Source organism: Haliaeetus albicilla, chromosome 12, assembly GCF_947461875.1.
Source record: "Haliaeetus albicilla chromosome 12, bHalAlb1.1, whole genome shotgun sequence".
Taxonomy (NCBI): Eukaryota; Metazoa; Chordata; class Aves; order Accipitriformes; family Accipitridae; genus Haliaeetus; species Haliaeetus albicilla.
In genome coordinates, this window is record NC_091494.1 from 10,514,047 (window position 1) to 10,536,983 (window position 22,937).

The following is a 22,937-nucleotide window of genomic DNA, read 5'->3' on the forward strand; positions in this document are numbered from 1 at the left end:
GCTCTGTTGAAAGACAAGGAAGATTATCTATTGGGTAATAAAATGATTCTCTACAGCATAATTTAATGTAATTTTCTACTTTATCTAAACCAGGATAGAACAGTACTGATTCAAAATCTGTACTCTGACACTGCAAACTTAAGTTTGCTGATAAAATAAGGGGTGTTCAGGCATTAAACTAATAGGCAAGTTTTGATCCATGTTAACTGAGCAGCCCATAAAAGGGAACCTCTCTTTTCTGTAATGCAATGTGCCCCTCTAGGAATCACAGACACCCTTGATCTTTAGAGCTCAGTTAGACCCAGCTCATTCTATAATAATTCCAACTGATCACAGATACCCCAAACCAGCAGGCTGATCCTCTTGCCATTCAGTCTTCAGTACCTAGGCAAGTACCTTACAAACTGGTCACAAAAGTCACATAATCGGATCTTCGCTATTAAAAGCTGGGGTGCTACAGGCATAGGAAGTTCCAAAGTAGGTACACTAGTAACATTAAGTTTGGTGTGTGGCTGGGAGCAGATAGAAAAATATAATGTCCTTAATATAGAGTATTTTGTCATCCTCTGTTGCATTCTTACTTCCACAAACAAAAAACAGTGATAGAACAAAGGTGACAGGATACAATTTTTTTCCCTTTTGCCGTTTCCCCTCTCAATGTTTTACTGCATTTCTCCTACCAGTTGTTACACACCCTTTCTTTATACTTAAGCTAGCTCTTGCTTTACATTTGTACTATTATCTGATAAACTTATATTACAATAACACCTACAGGCCTCAGGCTGTTTGCTGTGCACGATACTAACTCTTTTAAATATATTTTCAATGGTCTAATTAATTTACCTTAATAACTGTTTTTTTTCCCCTGTTTTTCGTAGATTTTATCTTTGCTGGTTGGGGGTGGCTGTGCTTTCTGTTCTTCTTTAGTGGTATTTTTCCTTGTCATGTTTTCCCCCATTCAATTTGTGCCCCCTTATATCAGTTTTTAATTCTTTCCACACTTCTTCTCCACATCTGTCACGTTTATTCCAAGTTCCTTCAGCACCCTACAATAAAACAAACTTTGTTGCTATTGTTGCATTGTTCACCTTTGGGCAATAGATTAGCTGTGATCAAGTTAGTAGCTGTCTGTATATTACAACAATGTGTCAGTGACAAGTTCTAAACCTTAGCCAAAACCTTCCTTCCATCTTGATCTCCTCCTCCTAGTAAAATTGACTACCATTGCTATTCTTAAGTATGTGAAAAAGATGAAAATGAGATTTATCTAACTTTCTGTGCTTCTATTGGGCATATGTAATATCACTGCATTATGTTATGAAGAAGGACTGTATTTTGGATGCTGTATTTATATGGCTGAAGTTGTAGTTTCAACTGATGCAGAGATTCAGGTTTTTTGCTCGATAACTCTGCTACCACTGCCTTGCCAGTATGTAATATTGATACTACATGTTCTCTTTTTCCTCACGGAGAAGGTTCCACTCTTGTTTCTGACATTCGGCCGATACTTTCCCAAGCACCTGACGTTCCAGGCACAGCACGCTGGTCAGTACACAAAACCCTGTGAGCGGACTTCACATTTTCCATTCTGTGTCCCGTTTACCGCGGCCCACGACTCGGCCCCTCAGTTACCGTTCCTGTGACAAGCGGCTGCCCTGGCCGGACGGGCAGCAGGGGAGGGAGCTGTGGGTGCCCAGGGACAGCAGCGGCGCCATTAATCACCCGCACCTGAGGGCTGCCTGGGCCGCAGGACTGATCTTCACCACGCTCCCGGGGGGTGGGCAGCGCTCCTCAGCCCCGGGGACGAGAGGACGGATGAGAGGACAGACGCCACCCCCAACCCGCCATCTCCCCTCAGAGCGGCGCGAGACCCGCCCCGCGCGCTCCCAGCGGACGCCCGCCCGGCCCGGCCCCGCCCCACCCGGCGCGTGTGCGAGGAGAGAGTGCGCACGCGCCAGCTGCCCGGGGCGGGGCGGCAGCGGCGTTATTTGACGCATGCGCGTGAGTGCTCCAAACCTCCCCCTCCCCTCCCCTCGCCCCGGAGAGGGGCCGTCACGTGAGTCCAGCGGCGTATGCGCTTCCGGGTGAGCAGGGGCAGCGCGGCGGAGGGGGCCCTTTCCGCAGCGGCGGCAGCGGCCCGGGCGACGCCGCGGCCCGCCCCGCCCCGTCCCGCCCCGTCTGTGTCCCGCCAGGTACGTCCGCGGAGGGGCCGATAAGGGCGAGCCGGGAGCCTTGCGCCGCGGCCCGGCCGCGCTGTGCGGGCGGCAGGGCGGGGCCGCGGCCCGCTCGCCGGCGCGCCAAGGGCGGCGGGGCTGAGTCCGGAGCCGTCCTGGCCTGCGCCTCGGGCGTACGGCTCCTCCGCAGAGCGGCCCGCCGCGTCGCGTCTCTCCCGTGCGGCCGCTGCGGGGAGCGGTCGGGGGAAGGGCCCTGGGCGCGGGGGGTTCGCCCTGGCCGTGCATCCCTCCCCCCCGCCCCGGTAGGGTGGTCGCACCGGAGCAGCGCGAACTGTAGCCTTATGCCCGCTAATGAGGTTGCCTTCAATTACGGAGACTTTTTTTTTTTTTTTTTTTTTTTTTCCCCTCTGCCTTTCTCTTGTGTGGCTGAATAAGGAGCGGGGAGCGCGAGTGCAGTAACTTTTTCCGATGTAGGTTTAGGAAGTGCGCGGTATGGAGCTGTGTCGCAGAAGTTGCTTTCTAGCGCCTTTTCTTTGGGTTCCTCTAGCTACTAATGTAATACGCTAAGTAGTAATTGATTATTTCTGGTTAACGTGTATGCGTATCTAAATCTTACATAGGAATATTGATTGCCTTTAGGCAGGGTATAAATTCTTTTTGACTGTTGTCAGACAAGGTAGTACTTGCCTTTAAATGAGCCTTGGTGATTCAGAAATGCAGATTCTTCTGTTGCTCTCGATGTGGAATTTAAAGTAGTATCCTCGGAGAAGACAGCAAGAGTGTTTTCAAAGTTTTCTCTTTTAATGGACTGATTTCTCCACGCTTTGATGCTGAGAGAAGGGATTAAAAGGGGACAAAGAATTGACCTGTTATTAATGAAAGTCTTTGCATCACCTCATTATGCAGACTTGCAAGTGAGAAAGTTTGGCTGTCCATCTTCAGGTCTGGGAAGTGTTTCCTGGGGTCACGGCTAGTGTGGCCACATTCTAAAAGCCAATGGGGTTATAAAAACATTTAGAAATTATAGTGAGCTGTACCGTGTGGATGTGTGTACCAGAAAAATATAGCTGTTCCATAGATTTCACTTGCTGTAAAATCAAATGTGAAAAATACTCTTAGAGGCACCTCTTTAATGCCTGGAACCTGGAATTCACTTTAGTAACAGTTAATGTTTCTGTTGAAATAGTGAAGGTGAAATGTAGAAAAAGTAGGCTAACTTTTTTTTTTTTGAAGTTGATTTCCACTTTCTGAGATGGAAACAGCATGCTATTCTTTGCTGATCAGGTATCTAGTTCAATAGTATGCTCGTCATCGCAGTTGTGTTGCAAAATAAGCCTTATATTTATTCTACTTCAAATGCTGAGGTGCTGGTCAGAGACTGAATATAGGTCTCTGTATTGGATAGGCAGATATGCCCATGTAAATGCATAACTTCTATTTATTTGTGTATTCTTCTGAGAACTCAAGAGTGAAAACCTAAAAAATCATTTTTGCAAGGAGTCTTTAACTTCATGAATAAAACGATCTCATGCATTCTGCTGTCTTTTTTTTTTTCCTAAGTATCTGGGACAGATTAGAGTCTCTGTTTAGCTGCAAACTAAATTCTTAAAAATGGCAGTTTATAATAGGCTTCTTAAATATTCTTGTATTTGGTATTCCAGCACCTACCAACTAAGCCAGCTTGGTATTAACAAGAGAACTCTGAAAATTATCCCTTCTTCCAGGAAAAATGATGACAACACTGATGTTTGACTTCTAGTGCAAGCAGTAATACTCTTCACATGCAAACTTGAGTAGGTTTAACCTGGTGTTCTGGAAATGGAAATCTGTTCATTAGCTGCAGTGGAAGAGTAGTGCGTTTTAGTGATGTGTTCCCTTGTGATATTTTTTCTTTTTGTAGTATTATAACTTGCCTGTTGAGATACTTAGAAATATGAAAGGCGTTGTTGAGAACCAAAGTCCCGTGGTTCCAGTAAGAGAGCAGAACCACATGGCAATCCTGCATCCAGATGTTCTTTGATGTGTTGAAGTTTCTGACCTTTAGGTAGCTCCCAATCTTCCAATTCCATTTAGGTAAAATGGAAAATAATGAACAATGGAGAGTAAAAATGATCAGGCTTGCTGTTCTCAGAAACCACAGCTTTTTGAGTTGTCCATGAAGAGTGCTAGGATCAGGTAGAAATTTAATTGCTTTTGTTCTATGTGACTAATAAATACTTGCATTATTACAATATATGACATTTTTCAAGTTAAGCTTTTATCTTTGCTTTACAGCTGAATTAAAAAGAAACTTTGGCATAGTAAAAACAGGAGATGTCAGCACCGTCACAGCAGCTGTAGGAAGACTATTCTAAACTATGCTTTAGTTTGTATAAACAGAAATAGTAGATTTTTTTCCCCTGCTTTGTAAGCATTTATATTAGTGATGTAAAAGTATTCAGTAGTTAACTTTAAAGTCAGCACTTTTCTAACTTTCTTGGGATTGCCCTTCCTTGTTAATTTCTCATTCTTCTAGTTGACAGGTGATAGTGCTTTTGGACATAAGACTTTAAGTTGAAACATCCAAAACAACTACTTAGTCTGCATGTTAAGTAGGATGCTGAAAACCTAAAATCAAGCTTATCTGATGTTGAACTTGAAACTTGCCTTCTAAGTTGTTTGCAGTTGTACTATGCAGTATTTGGTGAATGATTGCTTTCAAGTCTACCTTAATGAGAAGTTGCTGATGAGAATTCTGTAAGTAACGCGAGAAGTGTTTTGTAAAAGTGTCTTAAACTTTGGTTACAGCATGAGTAACTTTTAAACTCTGTGCCTGTCTTTAGTGTATCAAGTTTATCTTAATGTAATGGAATACATGCAGGTAGGAATTGCTTCTGCACTGAAATGCTGTACATCTGAAATTAATAGATGTTACTTGGTGTTTGGTATTCTTCAAAAGTGTAGTGAGGAAACTATTCAAGTCTTGAAGCAAAACCCTACTTTAAACTGTCTTGTGAATGCAGTGCAGGCGAGCTCAAGAGTAGCATCTGATAGCCACCAGCACAGTGGTAGGGTTGGTTTGTGGTGGTGTGTTTTTGTTGTGGGGTTTTTTTTATTGTCCGTTTTATTCATTTCTTCATCTGTCCCTTAAGAATGAAGTCATCAGTTTAGATTTTCTCTTAAGTTTAGTGTCTGTTTGCAGTGAACTGTGTATTTGCATCATATGGTCTGTTCCGTACTGATTGTAACCACTGTATTCTCTTGACTGCGTAGAGTACCTTGTGAAACTTCTCCTCCTTCATCTCAGTGTCCTGAAACAAATGCATAAAGAACTATGCACATATTCACTGTTACTACTGATCAAAATATGATCAGATCTCCAAGCAAATATTTAAAATTTATTGTTGCAAACACTTAGCAGGTTAGTACTCGGGAGAAACTGTATGCTGAGAATATCATCATCTTAATGAAAGAGAGGACATGTTTCACAAGGAAAGTCATATGATTCGAGCAGCAAGAAACTACTCCAAAGAGCGTGTAAATCAAAAATGACAAAGAGAAAGAGGGAGAGCTAGGAGGACAATTGCTGGGGCAACTTTTTGGAGATTGTGTGTACTGGCACATACTGACAGCAACTGAGTGGTGCAGGGGCTGAACAATTCGAACAGGAGAGTCTGACCCTTAAGAGGAACTAGGCTGCTACCTTACAGGAATTTTATTTCAGTTTTCTGGAAGAGGGAAGCAGGGAAATGTCGGTAAAATAAGCTTAAATTTTAGTCATTAGTGTTTAATTTGTTGCTGGTACTGGAGTTTTACAAAAATCAGTCTTTTAAATTTTTTGTTAATCGGCTTGTGTAGTGTAGCTTTAAGCATTGCAGGATGTTTTAAAAACAGTCTGTGACTGTAATCGGGTCAGGAGAAGAGAAATTGAGATTTGTTGTGAAAGGTCATCATACAGAACAGTAAGTGTAACGTTTCTTTTTAGCCACATTAAAAAAAAATTTTCTCTGCTTAATTAGCAGTATGATTGCATTCAAACTTTGTATGTAGTAGTGTTCTGTGGTGATTGCTTCTTTGCATTCAAATATAATTGTTTCCTGTTTTGATTAGTGTTGATTTTTCTTAATATCTGCATTGATAAGCTTACCTGCTCCTACCAATTTTTAGAGCCAACGCAGCCAAGAGCTTTAACTGGCTTGGACTTGTATGTCAGCAGAATGGTTTATTATGTTCCATTATTGGGGATTCCTTGTTGCTGGTGATGGGTGAGCCTGAAAAAACACAGATTGACTTGCACATCACAGGGTGAGTTTTCTGAAAACACTTTCTGAAATAATTATCTTTAAAGTGTGTGATTTTTATTTTTTTTTTTTTAAGAACTGGGTTGTGTTTTAGATCTGACTATCTGGGGGGGGTTCTCAAAATACACACTTATTCAATATCTCTCGTAGAATCTAGAGAGCTGTCAGGTTTCTTACAGTTTGGAGTGAACTGGTGTAATCCTAAACGATAGATCAGGTTGCTCAAGGCCTTGGTTTTTAGCCGAGATGTTGATCCTGCTTGAGCGGGGTATTGGACTACATGAGATCCCTTCCAACCTAAAATATTGTATGATAAACCATGCCATAAGCAGTTTTGTATGAAAGAAAAAAAAAAATGGAGACAAATCATAAACCTTTCCCTGTGTTTTTTTTGTGGGTTTTTTTTTCTGCATAATACCTCAACTTGGTGATAAGTGAAAGGATGTGTTGCAAGTATGGGCATTACAAGTATTGAACTAGCATCTTCTGTTATGTTCCTGCAGCTCCTCTTTAGCCCACTGTCCTGAAGACAAGAGGTTCTGGGTGATCAGGAGTCTCTATTAGCAGTTCAAGTTGGCTGGAGAATGGAAGGTGTTGAGTTTAAGGAAGAATGGCAAGATGAAGATTTCCCAAGGTTTTTAATTTTTTTTTTAATAGTAATTAAAATCAAATACATCCAGAATAAGCTTACCTCTTTATCTTCCTGGTGAACTAACACTCAATAATCTTGAAGTGATTTCCATTAATATGGTCATCTTGAAAAGGTTTTGTGGCATGTTTCTTTATGGTCTGGAAAGGGATCACTTCATCTTCATGGGTAAGTTAAGTAAAACAGGCATGCCACTTTTGAAGTTTCCAGTGTTACTAAAGTGAAAATTTGGAAGTTGGGCTTAGTTTTCTGTGGCACTCTTGTGCAACTACATTGTTTGCATATTACTACCAGTGTCTGAAGGCCCAAATATTTCATTAAGCAACATTTTTGAGCAAAATTTTTAACAGTTTGGACTGCTAGTGATGCTTGGGCCTACAAAGAAACTAAAAGAGCTGACTTCAGAGGCTTTCTGTAATAACATGACTAAACTACTTTTGTAATGTATTTAATGTCAAATTTTCTGAAGTGAGAATATAAGTTTTCTTAAGGATGACACACACTTGTAGCAACCAGTATTTTGGCATTTGTCACATCAACAGATGGTCACCTGCATGCTGTAAAGGAATTTTCTGCTACTTTGGTGCTTTGTTTACTGAAAGCTTGAACTTAGGCTATAAGTAAATTTAGTTCAGTACTGTCCCACAGTGGGTTTTTTAGCAGTGCGTAAGCCTAAATATTTGGCATTTAGCTGGCTATTTAAAAAAAGAAAAAAAAAGTTTTGTAACAGTAGTTTCTACTTTGTGCACCAGGCCCCTGCCAGAGGATGATCCTGTTGAGTCAGATATATTGGCTGCAGCTGGAACAGAAAGTGAAGCTGGTAAGAACATTCCACTCCAGTCAAGCTGACTGCTTCCTACTTAGATGGCTGTTTTAAAACTCTATTTTTGGTTTAGGGTGTTTTGGGGAGTGGGGGTGGTTTTTGAGTCAGGCTTGAGGAAACAGCATTCTAAATGACATTTTTGTATATGAAGGATATTATAAACATCTTGTCTAGAAAGAAAAGGGTTTGGGAATAAAATATGAGACTCTTCATCCTCTTTGTGAACAGAGCTATCCAGGTAATACTGGACAAAAATGAATAACTGCACTCACTTCCTGACCTGTCTTAAAATCTTGGTTCATTATTTGGCCTCTGTGCATCAGTTAGGGCCTACCTTAGTTTCTCTCCAAATTTCAGACCTTTGTGGCCTTTTAAGAATGTTGCCCATCCAAATGGTCAGAGGGGTAATAATACAGATGCCTTTTTTTACATTTTTAATTTTTTGTATCTTGTCAGTCTGCTTTAGTTGTGGCATTTTCAGTGCTACATCAGTCATTTTATTTTATTCCCTGCTTTCAACTGCTGTCGGAATCACACAAGTACTTGCCTTATGTCTCAAAGCATGCTGGGTGTTCCCCTAATAGTTTCTTTAATTCTCTGTCCTCACTGTTGTCTGGCAGCCTTCTGGGTTTTTGCAGCTTGTAAATTATTTTTTTATTTCATCAAAGATGGTTATGATGTTACCAATATCTAACAAAATCAAGGGCTAGGGATATGAACTTATTGCATTATTTGCAAGACTTACTTAGTATAATATCTAGAACAACTCATGGAATGCTTTGGTATAGCTGGCATGGGTAATAGTTGCTTAGGTGGTGGCAGCACTTCAGGTTTTTCTTCTGTAGGGAGTATGGTGGTCTACCACTGTGATCATAGTGTGTATGCAGTTGGGTAAACTTACGGTCTTGAGGACTTGAGAACTTTGACCTCCAAGTGCTGTTCTTTTCACCCTGTGTTTAATTCTTATTCCAAAGATACATTGTTTAAATTATGGGAATTAATTTACCGTGCATTCTGAGAAAGCATTGTGGTCTTCTGTCTTGTTAATATGCCTGTCTAAACTCGCTTTAGCTTTGAAAAGAAACAATTTGCTTTTTTAAATACAGAGGTTAATGGAACCAAAGTGAGGAAGAAACTAACAGCTCCAGATATTAGCTTAACTTTGGATCACAGTGAGGAATCTGTTTTGTCTGATGACTTGGATGAGAGTGGAGAGATTGATTTGGACGACTTGGATACTCCTTCAGAAAATAGCAATGAGTTTGAATGGGAAGGTAAGTATTTTGTTACTTTTGTCTGATGCCTGTAAATATTTCTATTTTCTTATGTGCAGGTCAACAGTTTTTCAGGTGGGAAATAACTATGGCTCAATATTACAAGAGGAAAAATAAAAAGGGAATGATTAGATTAGAAATTGGGAATATATGCAATGAATTTTTAAAGAGCAAATCAGACCTCAACTGATTAGTACACAGACAACATAATAATAGCTGTACCTCCAAATAAACTTAGGTGAATGTCATTAAACAACTGTAAGACTCAAAAGTTATGGAAAATCCTCTTTGTTGCAATATGTTTTTAAGAACCAACCTGGGGGAAAAAAAAATGCCAAAGGTGTTTTACATGTATTATAGATGAGCTTTAAATAGAGGTGAACCATATAAAGTGATGTAGATTAGCTAGTTGGAAATTGATGAATTGCAAGCCTTTGTATTGAAGGAAGACTGAATGGTATTTTTAAAAATACTGACTAACACCTGATCTCATATCTTACTGTGGTGAGAAGGGTAAAAGGTCAGTAGCCTTAGAGTTTGCGTGCTTTCTGGGTTGACTGAAGTGGTAGAAGAGCCTCTATTTTGTGTCAAGGAATTCTGAAATGACTTGATAGGAAGTTAACATAGCTATAGCCTCACTAGTAATGATCTGAAATTTAAGAAATGAGTAGATGCTTCATCCTATTCTTACAGGCAAAACCTGGAGATTCTAACAAATTTTATTGGAGGTAAAGAAGTTCTGTGTAGGAGTTAAAGTACAAGTTTTATACTTTCAGTTTTAATTATGTTTTAAGGCCCTTTTATGTAAGCCAAGAACTGTTGTGTTGGCCAAACAGTTGGGGTCTAACTTCTGTAAACTTCATGACTTAAGAATGTCTCTAAACGTGTAAACTCAATTATAATTTTTTTATTCTGGAAAAAAAATACTTCTAATTCCTGAGTAAACAGGAAGCTCTCTTTTCACTGTTATGTATGAAACACTACCTGTTCTTCATTCCAAGATAGCTTGTAAATGGAGAAGGAAACACCCTTTAGAATAAGGGGTTTTTTAAAATAGCTAAAGACATATTGCAGGTGAAGTTTTTGTAACAGAGCCTGTGGATTTACCTGTGTAAAAGGATTTTCATCATTTTGGTGAAGAAGAATTGGTATTTAGGGTTAGTTTTGCAATGATGCAAAGGAAATGTTCCGGATGTTTGTGCCTTGTTTTTAAAAGTGGCTGAAAAGGATTTCTGTCTTTTCTTCCTTTAATGCTGCTGCCTTCATTTTCCTGGAAGGATAGTTTCAATTAACAGCTTTGTCTTGGGAGCAGACAACTAACTTGCAGTAGGTTTTTCTCGCTTTGGGTAAGGTCTATGCAACAAAGTCAAGAATCATAATTTAATTGGAGCAAATTGTTTTACAGATTGCTGTCAGCATAAATTTCATATATATTGATTGCACACATATGAATTAGATTTAATTTCTAAATAGATTTGCCTGCATGTCTGCTTGCAAGGTACTGTCAATGTTTTAAATCATGCTTTTATGTAAATCTGTGATCAAGCAACCTGTGTAATTATCATCGGAGTTAACCACTTTGTCTGTTTTGGTAAGATTCATCAAGGTCTGTATTCTGAAAGCCTACAATTAAATAGGCTTTCTACGTGAATTGAAATTTGTCATGTACTTTAACATGGAAAACTACAGTCAATGGATAACTGCCAACATGGAGTATTTTACTAAAATATGTATGACACCCATGAGATCCTATTTTGTAATGACTGAAGGAACTAAGTCAGCTGATATGTCTGACTGGCTAAAGAACATTAAAATAGATTAGATAGCAAAGTGGTTAACCTGTATTGTAATTGATTGTCACTATACGTAGTATTCATAATGGATCTTGAACATGTTTTAACTTTGGCAGATGATCTTCCAAAACCAAAAACTACTGATGTAATTAGGAAAGGATCACTTACTGAATACACTGCAGCAGAGGAGAAAGATGATGGTCGACGCTGGCGAATGTTTAGGATTGGAGAACAGGACCATAGGGTGGACATGAAGGCAATTGAACCATATAAAAAAGTTATCAGTCATGGTGGTAAGGACTAGTGATGTGCTGAGGGGAACTGTTGAGAAACTTACTACTTTAAGCTAAGCTGGGGTGGCACAGAAAGAGCTTTGGGTATAAAGACTCGTGATAATTCATTTGTTGCAGTATTAAGGCATATGGTTGATTTAATATTTTTTCCCTATTAAACTAAAGTTCCAAAATGTGCACATGTTCAAATGAAGCTAACATGCTTATATGTAATAAGATGTACTTAGCTGTTCTACAGCGTCAGTGCTACTAGTATAATTTTTTGGTTTTAAGAGTGTTGAAAGCATTAATTGTAGATTTACTAAGGCATAAGTCAATTTAATGACTCTTCCCAACAGTCTGTGGAGTTTAGTTTGGAAGGAAAGTTGGCTATATAAAAACTTTATTAAATATATTGAGATTCTATACTGAGATGTTGATTTGTAGGTACAGCATTTGATTTACATCAACTCCAGCTATTTCTTTAGATGTAGATGAACTTGAAAAAGAAATCTTCAGGTTTTCTGTAACTATGAATCTGCCTATATAGAATAGATGTTTGTAAGTCTCTTCAAGGTAAATAATGAGAAAGCTTACTGAATATGCTTGACTCTGTGTAAACGTAGTTATTGTATAGTCACCTTTGTTACCACTGTTGCTTTTTCCTTTGTTTTTAGGTTATTATGGTGATGGGTTAAATGCCATTGTTGTGTTTGCTGTTTGCTTTATGCCTGAAAGCAGTCAGCCTAACTACAGATATCTAATGGACAATCTATTTAAGTAAGTCATCATCTGCCTCTGAATACTATCTTAATTTCACATTGTGAAAATTAGCATTTTAATGTAAGGCCTACTTCTCTCTCATCTTTTTAATGAAGCTTTTTGTATTTCAGATGAGGGAAAAATAAGAAATAGAAAAGCAACTACATCTGCTTCCAGGAGAGGGAAGAAAAAGTTATTAGATGTTGCTCAACACTTTTGCCAGCTTTGTTTTTTTAAATATATTTGAGCACTACTAGGAATTACTTTAATATCCACAGATCTTTACTTGAAAGTTTTTGTTGCTTGTCTCTGCAGGTATGTAATTGGCACTTTAGAGCTGTTAGTAGCAGAGAACTATATGATAGTTTACCTGAATGGTGCAACAACAAGGAGAAAAATGCCAAGTTTAGGCTGGCTTAGGAAATGTTACCAGCAAATTGATAGAAGGTAAGAAGCTCTGCAGTGTTTTCTTACAATATTCACATGCTCACTGTTTAATGTGGTATCTGGTACCTACTGGATAAGATTTAAGCAAATTGCTTGGTATATTGAAAACCTCTTCCTAAGCTGGACAATGTGGAATAATGCTACAGGCATGCCTGGCTTTTTTGTTGCAGGGTGGTTTCTTGTTTGTTTTAAGTGAAAATAGTAGTGTTAAGAGTACTGAATACTCTTACCACGTAGAATATCCTTAAAACTTCTTGTATTAATATGATAAGGTAATAAGGGGGGGTCCTTTGTGAAGGACTTCATCATTAGTTGTGTAAAAAGATTCAAAGAAACTTCTCTTAAGAATGTTATTTCCTTGTCATTATTGTCAAAATGATACTATCTCTTAATTTTTGACTATATGATTGTGTGTTTTGTTTTTTTTTTTCTTCTGGCAGATGGTAATGCCTAATAACGGAATGTCAGAATACTAGATTTATGTGACAGTTGTGCTTGCAAAAACATATATTAAAAAAAAAACCAAACCTTTGTTGTCATGCTGCCTTTTTGTTCTAGTAATTATGTCTTCTGTTTGAATTCTTTAGGTTAAGGAAAAATCTGAAATCATTAATCATAGTTCATCCTTCTTGGTTCATCAGAACACTTCTGGCCATCACAAAACCTTTTATTAGGTAATACTCTGGAAGCTATTTCTTTGGAAAAAAAAATAATCCTAACAACTGTTTACTTTAAACTTCAAAAACTGTTTTATAATTGACCTATTGAAAACTTTTTAAGTTGTAACTGTACCCTGCATTTGTTCTTCCACAGCTCAAAATTCAGCCAAAAAATTAGGTATGTCTTTACCCTGGCAGAACTAGCTGAACTCATCCCCATGGAATACGTTGGCATCCCAGAATGCATAAAACAGTACGTTTTATTATTCAAACATGTTCTACACTGATCATGTTTTAGAACCAGTATATATTGTATTCAATGATTGGTTTGAATGTAATAATTTGCATTTAATAAAATTTAATTTAACTCAGATCATCGCTGTATCTAGGAGGAGTATCCATGTTTGACCACAGTGCTAACTACGGTTTGGTATGCAGTAGCATAGATAGTGAAATTGTTAATGTATAGGGATTTTCACAAATAGTGCCTTGCGTAATTACCAAATTATGGTGTGTGTGAATTAAGTCTTCTAGAGACAAGGTCTCATTCCAGTTGTTATACCCTTTAGTATGCTAAACTGGCTTGTGAGAGAGAAATTCTGGACGTGTTGATACTGAAGTTATTTATAGTATCTTCGGTGTTCATGCTAAAATGTGGAACAAATTAAGTGGTGAAATACCACGTGGGTTGGGATTTCATTTAAAAGAGTAGCTGTGGTGGAAAAATGATGAATCCCTACCCATAATAGTTCTAAAACTACTTTGGTGAAGAGGTGAAGGCAGCATCAATGTCCTTGGTTTTCTCCTCTTCCTTCCCTCCAGATACAAATATCCATTTTAACGTCAGCACAACTTTGCTCTCAAATACGATGATGATGATACTTTTTTCAATAGCATTTGTGGGTGCAGTAATAGAGTAGAAATCACAAACTTGGGTCTTAAAAAAAGCCAGATGAAAATACTAACAATTTTGATGACAAATCGATCAGCCTATTAGAGGGTATACATACAAAACCTATAGAGAATGCATCACGATAGGTGATTGCAAACTGGGAACTCCATAAGGAAAGGTGGCATAGTCTCACTGTGTGGACAGAAGGGCTCATCCATATTGCACAGATCCACAAATTGGTCCCCCACGCTCCTGCATATGGCTGGTTATTGCAGTAAACATTCAGCTGGTATCAGTTGCAGAGTTTAACTTTTTATAAAATAGAGAAAACACAGTTTTCTTGGGGTGGAGAGGAAAGACATGACAATGCTGAAGCAGCCTTGTGCTATCTTTAGAATATTTTTTTACTGGGGCTTTTGAAGGATGTGTTATAAATACTCAGACTGCCTTTCTAAGGAGAGAAAGACTCATTTCTGTATTGATAAACCTTTTAACTGTTCTGCAAAGGTTGAACTTGGTTGACTTATGGAGTTAATTCTCAGACTTCTGTGGAGGATTACATCTGGCTTCAAACTGTTACGAATACAGACTTTAAATTTCAGTGATGGATGTTAATACTGTACAAGAAGTATTGAATTCATATGTTATGTCATAGTAATTAAATCTTAATGCTTCTTGCTTATAAATTTTGGAGGTACAATATATTTTTTCTTAATTATATCATTTTCAAAACTTGGTATGTTTCTACAAACTGTATTGACACTAATACCAGTTTGCAGCTTCTGTTGAATTTGGCCTTCATATGTTATATTTACTGAAATCAAACTTTTCCTCACCAAGGTATGAAGAAGAAAAGTTTAGAAAGAAACAGAAAAGGTATCTTCATATTTTGATTAGGGTTGCATCTAGATAAGACAATTTGCACTGCAACTAACTCCCAGTTGATTGGCTTGCATAAAGGAATAAGCATTTGTAAATATAAACATGCACTAGTGACTAAGTTTTTATGCATGAAAGTAACTATACTGCCTGCAAGTACAATATATCATCTAAAAGAACTCACCCTGGATGTTCAAACAGATATTTGTGAATAGTCTCTACTACATGAGATGCTCACTTCTAAGGCGATACATGTTTCTCAACTGAATCTTCAAGAGACAAAAGTAGTGCTTCTTTCTAACAAAAAGTGATGCCTGAAGGAAGAGCTGGTTTTAGGTGCTAAGCTGTAGCTATGCATCAGCAGAGATGGAACTCTGGAAGAAGCTCTAATATTGAATTTTGTATTTTGTACTTTTGGTATTCACTACCTTTTCAGTTATTAACTTGAACAGATGCAATCTAAATTAGTATTTTTAGTGCTGTTTGTATTTGCAGTGCCTATGTTCCTTGCTAATAAACACTGGATTTTCATTTTGTTAATTCTCAGTCTCCTGCTAACTATTCAAGCTATTCTAGCAGATGATGAAAATTTTTGAATGGATATGTTACTTTTTTGCTCTCATTAACACATGTACTGAAAGGTTTTGCTACTAACTTGGCTTTTTTTAATTACTCTTCCTGTGTGTGCATAACTGTTGAGGGAGACTTATTGTCTAAGAGGAACACTGAGAGATTAAAATAAAAGGAATTTAAATTCTTTCTGAAAGCTAGCAGATAAAGCTAGTGATAAGTGTTGAACATTCTCCAGGAATTATTCAAATTAAGTGATAATTTTGCAGTGTGTAACCTGAAGTACTAAGCCTGTCAAATTTAAGAAACCCTTCCAGTACATATTTAAGAACAGTTCTGCTTGATTTCTGCCTCCCCCCTATGCCCCACCAGCATGTATAATTCTATATGCCCAGTTCCATTGCAGGGCCCATTGTATTCAGGATGCAAACCTGAGACAGTCAAACAGTAATGTAAAAACTTTTCAAAGTCTCCAGTACAGCAAGCACTTCTTAGTGTCCCTGTTGATATCGCTTATACTGCCATCACTTTTGTAAATAGTACTATGTTCCTAAGTGAAACTTATATGTAGAGGAGAGATCACAGGCACTATTTGATACTGAGACTTTAATCAGGTTGAAAGCAGTTGTAGGTATTGTTATAATAGGGGGAAAGGAGATGTGTTGAAGTTTAGTTACTAAATTTGAGGATGGCAGTAGGAATTCCTTGGCTATGTGTATGAGTTGGTTTGGGAGCTAGCATATGATATACCTCTATGGATTTATACTGTCAGCTCTATGTTTATGCATAGCTTGTTTGCATTAGCTTACTGTATTTTTTTTACACTTTCTGTTAGTCCTGTAAGCTGTGTCAAAATGTGCTTTTCTAAAATACTGCAGTGAGGACAGGGATGACTTGCAGCTGCGTACTGTGCAGGCAAAGAGGTATTTGACTAGGACTGTTGCTTCTAGACACAACTGCTCCAGACCTATTAGATCCTTACGTAGTAGGTTCCATTTTTACAGCTGCAAAAATAAAAGGCAACAAAAAACAATCCCCCAAAACCCAACCAACCAATAAACAAAAAACCCCGTTGCCTCCCCTTTATATGGGTTTATGGCCTAGAAGAGCTGTCACTTTTACCATTTTGAAAAACTGGCTGGTTATAGTTTGAGAGACTGGACAGGTAGGTTAGACAATTAGGTTGTTAGAAGACAAACTTGGCCTTAGCCTCTCTCACTTTGGAATGGCTGTTGGTTTTAAAATTAACTTACCTCCATGCACAATTTATTTTCTAGAAGATATAGTTAAGACTGTAGCTTGTTCTTACTGTGAAGAGGAAAAGTACATCTCATGCAGGACTGTCAGCCATCCACTGGTTTCTGCAAAGCAACATTTTGTTTGCTAGTCCTAAGGTGGATATAAAAAAAACCCAAACAACCAAAAACCAAAAAAACAACCAAAAAAACCCACAAAACAAAAAAAACAGTTTTAGCAGAATGATGGTGAATTTTTCCTGGGTAATTAGAAGAGTCCTAGAACTTCATAGAAGAAGTATTGCCGTTAAGGAGCCACTTAACTTTTGTTGATTCAACTAGTGCTGTTACCTTCTTGGCTTAATTACTATAATGTTAATGGTAATTCTGTGCTTATTCTGCAGTGTGTGAATTCATCCAAGCACAGTGCTTGACAGTGTTGTCATGTTACCTGTAAATTTGTATTCCTGCTTGCATTCATTAATAAAAGCACAGAACCTGCTTTTTTCCTTTTGTAGTCAAACTTCACTTGCACTTTTCAAATGCTTCCTTTTGAATGCTATAGTTATTTAAATGGTTTCTTAACAGTTTTAATTAATTTCTAGGGGGAGGTAGGAAAACATTTAAAAAAAAAAAAAGGCAAAGCGTTGTGATGGCATTCAATAAAAATCTTAATATTTATTTACTAAAACTTTTTCCATGTAAAAGCTTTGTGTTTTCCTGTTAATAGTTTTTGCTTAATATGTGAGCTATCAAACTAAACTACTTCTTAATATGGTTTTAATTTTACTGCTTTCTTTAAGCAGAGTTGACCAAGAGCTGAATGGAAAACAAGAGCAGAAAAGTGAACAGTAAGTTTGGAGTCCAAACAAGACTGAAGAATATGCAGATGGAATGATGCTATTTTTGCTCCATTTACAATGTGTTCTCTGTATATATTATATAACCTCTTGCAAAAGGTGCCGAATTTCTTTGGACTAGCACACAATGGACTGCTTACTGCTGTATTGGTTTGTCTTGACTTTAATAGCTATGTTTATGTAATCATTTCATACTGCTAAATGTCAAAGAACCCTATGTTTTCAGAGGGTGTTCTTGCAGTTGTTTATCTAAATGATGCATGTTCTTCAGTAAAATATTTATATACCTAAATGTTAAAGGAAAGAGATAATATATATTTTTTATGACTGAGCAATATATTGTATGTACCTGCTGAAGGAATTCATCTGCAGGTAGACAAGGCCATAAGTTACTTGTTATTGTATAAATCTGTTTTGCTGTAAATGGTCAAGTGCATTTCTTTGTTGTCACAGAAACCTTAATTTGTTTGGATATTAACAATCACATAATGTAGTCTTTCACAAGTGCGGAGATCCTTGTTTTTGTTCACATATCTAATACAAGCAGTACTCATTTACCTCACTAGAGTGAGCTTGAGCTTTGGTGTCTTTTAGTCCATTTTTGAGAATGCAGAACTGCAGTTCTGTGAACTTCAGTCTGTTGGCCAAACGGTTTAAGCCTAAGCCACAGCAGAAGCTGAACTGTTTGAATGACTAGTAAGATATCAGACCTTTCTCAATGTAGTTGTGAATTTAGATTCTGCTTCAGTAAATCAAGGCTATCTCAGCTACCAGTAGGAAATTAGTTCATTGCAATTCTTCTTGGATAAATATTAGTTGTAGGAACTGTGGTCGTACTTAGAGCTTGGGAGTTACATAGATGTTCTCACCATAATATCAGTTGTTTGCAGAGGTATGGGGAATCTTATGCTACCTGTGTCATCCCTGTAGATGAAACATCCATTTCTAAAGCTCTTAGTTTGGCACATGATGCCAGCACTAATTTCACTTAACAAAAAAAAAAGGTGATTTAAAGGTTGGTGGTTTTTTTTCCTCCCCACAATGGTAGTAAACTTGTGTCTGTAAGAGATGTTCTTGGACACATAGGCAACAATAATGCACTGGTTGATACGTTGTAGAAGTTTGTAACATCTCTTGATAATCATTGCTACTTCCCTGTAAGGACAGGTGCATGCAAATAAATCCATTCAGGAGTTGAGCAGTATAATATTGTAGCAAATACTAAATCTTCACTTCTGGTTTTTATTGTGCTCGCAATTTTGTCTTAATGTCGAAAATATCAGTTCTTAACTATATTAAAAGTTAGTGTTACACAGTTCCCTTATTTAAAAAAAAAAAAAAGTTGTGTTCAACCAGATTACTATCTGACACTGATAAATAGCAGTCATGACTTATTACCAATTAACAATAAATCTAATCTCTCTAATGATGCATGTATAGACTCTGAGAGCATATTCATGTCAGGTGAGGGCAAATTACCCATGTCTCTGGGAGTTTTAATTCTGCAATTCAGAGAGTTTCATCTCAAGATCTAGGTACTTTTGTTATAGCAGCTTCTGTATCACAGTTTCAAAGAGATTAATATGTAGGCTGTTCTCTTTCAAGTTGCCTTGCATCCATTTCATAAGGTCTGGATCTTGCTCTGAAAGCAGAACACAAATGTGAACAGTTTCTTTGGGCTGTCTTATCTCCTGCTCCAGTTTCAGTGTTGACCCAGATTAATGTAAAGTTCCAGTCAGTAAATTGGACACTTACAGCCTGTTTCCTTTTGATACTTTCACAGCACAGTGTATGAACATGCAAACCTGTAAACCTTCTTGATTTTTACTGATTCTATGTGGGTCCTAAGCTAGATACTAAGCATTCTGATCATCTCATTTCAAATTTTTCCTGATTTAAAAAAGTATTCTTCTCAGTAAAATCATATTCTTGGCGGGAGGATTGTAGTCCTACATGTCCTGTTGCTTCTTATGTGTATAGTGCAGTATAGAGTAGGCAGTCCTCTGTATAGACCATATTATCAAATGATGGCACTTTTACTGTTGTCTTTCCTGGTGGCTGAGTGATTTTACAGTTTCATGCTACAGCAGTACAATTTCTTTTGGAAATATGTATGTGCTTACTGAATGGTTTATTTCTCTAGTATAAGTTTTCATGAATGAATATAGAGCACAACAGTTCTTCTGTCCTTAAAGATATGCAGCCTGAGAAACAGGTGTACTAAAGAATTATTCCCCTCTGATCTTTTGCAGCTCATCATTTAAAATGGTGAGGTGGTTGTTTACAAAAAGTGACGAGGTCCCAAGGTTACTTTGAACACAGATGGGTAACTTTTTGTCAAATTTACCTTTTTAAAAATTATAAAATAATTTAATATATTTTAATATTTAAAAACACGAAAAGTTGGAATTTCATACTTTAATAAAAGTTATTTCAAAACCTGAATCACTTTGTGATAAGATACAATATTTCAGGGAATTCACCATTCAATGGCACTTCCTTCTAAAACTCATGTTCGCAGAATACAGTTTAAGTCCTGTCAAGAAAAGATAATTTCATGAGTACTAACTTACCTTTGATTTGGAGGTCTCATTAGTTTGTTTATATATATATTTGTGGTAATAAGTCATTGGTTATCTTTTGTTATTACTGTGCGCAGCTGAAATAGTGGTTTGGGCCAGTGGCCTCTCTGTGTGGATGTGACATTTTGTAAATTGGTTTCTGCAATAGGGTAAGTGTTCAGAAGTGGCAAAGATTTTGGAGAAAGTGTCATTTAAAAACTGATGCGAGTACACTGTAGATTGCTTGAATGTTCTTGACGTTCTGTGTAGTATGGCAAAGCCATGTTCTGTTGGAAAGTAATGGAGAGGGATGTATAAGGATTTAGTGCTGAAGCAGATTGAAGTCTTTGAGGTTCTGGGATGTTAAAATGGAGAATTTTTGGTTCCAAAAATCTTAGAACTAGTTAGAATAATATGTAACCTTGTTCATAACAATACAGTTTAGCATTTTTTTTCCTTTATTTTCAGTGAACAAGTGAAGAATAGTATTTCTTGCTGTGAGGAACTTTGTACTGAGAAACAGTAGTTATATTCTGAATTGCACACAATTGGTATATAGTCTGTTAGCATGTTTCAGCAATTTTGTTGCATAATACGCTTAAATGCTTTAATGACAGCTTAAAACCTTTCAACAGCTAATTTGTGTCAGACTTCAAGATCAGATTACATGCTGGTGGTAATAGAATCTTTTATGAAATGACCTCGAAGTGTGTCATAGGGAGGAGAGGGTGGCATTGGTGCCTAGTCATGTCAGCTTCACTGATGTCATCTACTGAAATGTCTGTAGTTAACTGAAAATAATGGAACTACATTGTGAATGGGCACTTTCTAAACTAAATCTGTCACAAAGAAATAAGTTTCTTGGTGAAAAGTGTATTTCTTTCAGTGTCAAATTTTTGTCTGTGTATCTTACAGATTTATACAGTATTTATTACATAGAAAGATGGCTTAAATGCATCTTGTATCAAAAGCTGTTGTCTTTGGAGATGACTTTAATTCTCAAGTCATTCCAGTCTCCCTCAGAAAAGTCTTGTACAAGGAACAGAGGGGAGAGGGATAATAGCTTGCGTGCTTTTTGTAACCGCAGAAGTCTTATAAAGCTTTCAGTAAAAATTCTTATTCAATCCTTGTGGATGCAGGTCATTCTCCAGAGGATTTGTTTCACCGACTGGTTGTCGGAGATGCTTGAAATAAGTGCTTTAATTATACTTTTTAAGGATATCTGGTTTTAGTCAGAGTAGCACTTTGAAATACAAGGAATATTTAAATATTCATATACTGAAAGACAGATTTGGCAGCTTTCCTAGCTTCAAAATTTTAAGTTGAACTACATGGTTTCCTTTATCACATCTTGTTCCGTATATTGAGCTAACAGGAAAAAAGGGCATTTGTGAAGAGGGTGCAGTTGTGTTACAGTTTTTCATCATTCCCTTCAAGCAGGACTAAGATCAGTGAAATTAAAGCCATTCTTTGCTCAACTAGATGTTTTTTCAGTTTTGCAATTTGGACTGCCCAGATTAATCTGATTTAAACATAGGTTGGTTGGTTGTTTTTTTTTCCCCAGTATTGCAAATGATCTGAGGAGAAGCTACTGGAGTGTTTTCAAAAAGTCAAGTCCTTATGTTACCATGCTCCTTACTCTAGGTAGCTCCAGTTAGTATTTATGACATGGAATTCCAGGTTAATAATCACAAAAAAATATTCATGGAAGACAGATGCTTACGTTCCCAGTGGCTCTGCAGTTCTGCAGTGTTTCTTATTCGGTGATCTGAACAAAGCCTTTTTATTAACAGGAAAAGCCCAAGTAGTAGGGTGCTCTACCAGTTGAATGGCAGATACAAGGGTTAAGACACTGCCTGTTAGTATCACTAAAGTGATGGGTGATATGGGAAATGTGCAGTGTTTAACAAAACAAAGCTGCACTAGTCATGCAAAAACATAGGTTGTGACTCGTAGGTGATATAACTGGCTTAAATTGACTATTAATGTTCTTCACAGATGTCACTATTTTCCTTTGCCCCTTTAATATAAAACTATGTAAGTACAAGACTCTTCACCTACCTCTTAAGAATGTTATGATCCTTCTTTTTTTTTTAAATGAGCTTCCCTTTTCTGTTTGTGTTTCACAGTGTCATGGAGTAAGGTGATAAACACATTTCTAAATGTGCTAGCTGTTACTACTTATGGGAAACTTTTTAATTAGGAAAAAAATAAATGCTATATGCAATAAACACCTTTGGAAAAGGTCTGAATGTTTTATTTTACTGCATAGGAATATATTGATAATGCGAGTGTCTTTTATGATCGTATGCACCACCCACTCCCTCCTAAAAATGTGAAATTTAAACCTGGTTCCTAAAGCACTATAGGTGCCAGTTCGCTAGTCTCAGTGAAATTCAACAATTATTTTGACGATAGTTTTGGAGTTGAGTATTTAGAAGGTTTTTGGCAGTCGGTACAGGTTGGGAATACAACGCTAGAGGAAAATGGGTTCAGCTGGTAGCTTAAGGAGGGCAAGGCTTTCAGTCGCTTGAACAGGTAAAATAAACCTAAGCCCGCAACTACACCCCTTTTAACTCTTCGTTATTACATAACTTTAAAAAGTCGACCCTAGCCCGCTGCGGCACGACCTCGCTCTTGAATGCCTGTGGCGGGGGCCGCGCCAGGGAAAGCCGCGCAGCTCGGCCTGCCGCCGCCGCTTCCCTGGGCGCCAGGCGCGGTTTCGGGGGCCCCCCTGCCCTTGCCCCCGGCGGCAGGCGGCTCTGCCCCCGGCCGAGGCGCTCCGCTCCGCCGCCCTCCCGTGTGTG

The 22,937-nt window shown here is 37.9% G+C and overlaps 1 protein-coding gene across 5 annotated transcripts; it reads left to right on the plus strand.

Moving 5' to 3' along the window:
• The first annotated feature begins 2,072 nt into the window (after nucleotides 1–2,072).
• BNIP2 (BCL2 interacting protein 2) lies at nucleotides 2,073–22,376 on the plus strand. 5 transcript variants are annotated; one of them, XM_069798009.1, is made up of 12 exons: nucleotides 2,073–2,192; nucleotides 6,321–6,458; nucleotides 6,958–7,088; nucleotides 7,856–7,923; nucleotides 9,033–9,200; nucleotides 11,110–11,286; nucleotides 11,943–12,045; nucleotides 12,343–12,474; nucleotides 13,062–13,148; nucleotides 13,288–13,386; nucleotides 14,866–14,901; nucleotides 17,513–22,376. In XM_069798009.1, the coding sequence occupies exons 3-12, from the start codon at nucleotides 7,039–7,041 to the stop codon at nucleotides 17,562–17,564; spliced, it is 972 nt and encodes a 323-aa protein (XP_069654110.1). In that variant the 5' UTR covers nucleotides 2,073–2,192; nucleotides 6,321–6,458; nucleotides 6,958–7,038; the 3' UTR covers nucleotides 17,565–22,376. The 5 variants fall into 5 exon arrangements, with proteins under 5 accessions (XP_069654110.1, XP_069654112.1, XP_069654113.1 ...); XM_069798011.1 differs by having other exon boundaries at nucleotides 17,516–22,376; XM_069798010.1 differs by having other exon boundaries at nucleotides 2,075–2,182.
• Nucleotides 22,377–22,937: the final 561 nt, after the last annotated feature.

Bases quoted from the DNA above. Each gene is read 5' to 3' on its own strand.
- BNIP2 (XM_069798009.1), top strand. From the start codon at position 7,039: ATGGAAGGTGTTGAGTTTAAGGAAGAATGGCAAGATGAAGATTTCCCA. The intron at 12,475-13,061 runs GTAAGAAGCTCT...TGAATTCTTTAG, and splicing joins TACCAGCAAATTGATAGAAG to GTTAAGGAAAAATCTGAAAT. The intron at 14,902-17,512 runs GTATCTTCATAT...GCTTTCTTTAAG, and splicing joins TTTAGAAAGAAACAGAAAAG to CAGAGTTGACCAAGAGCTGA.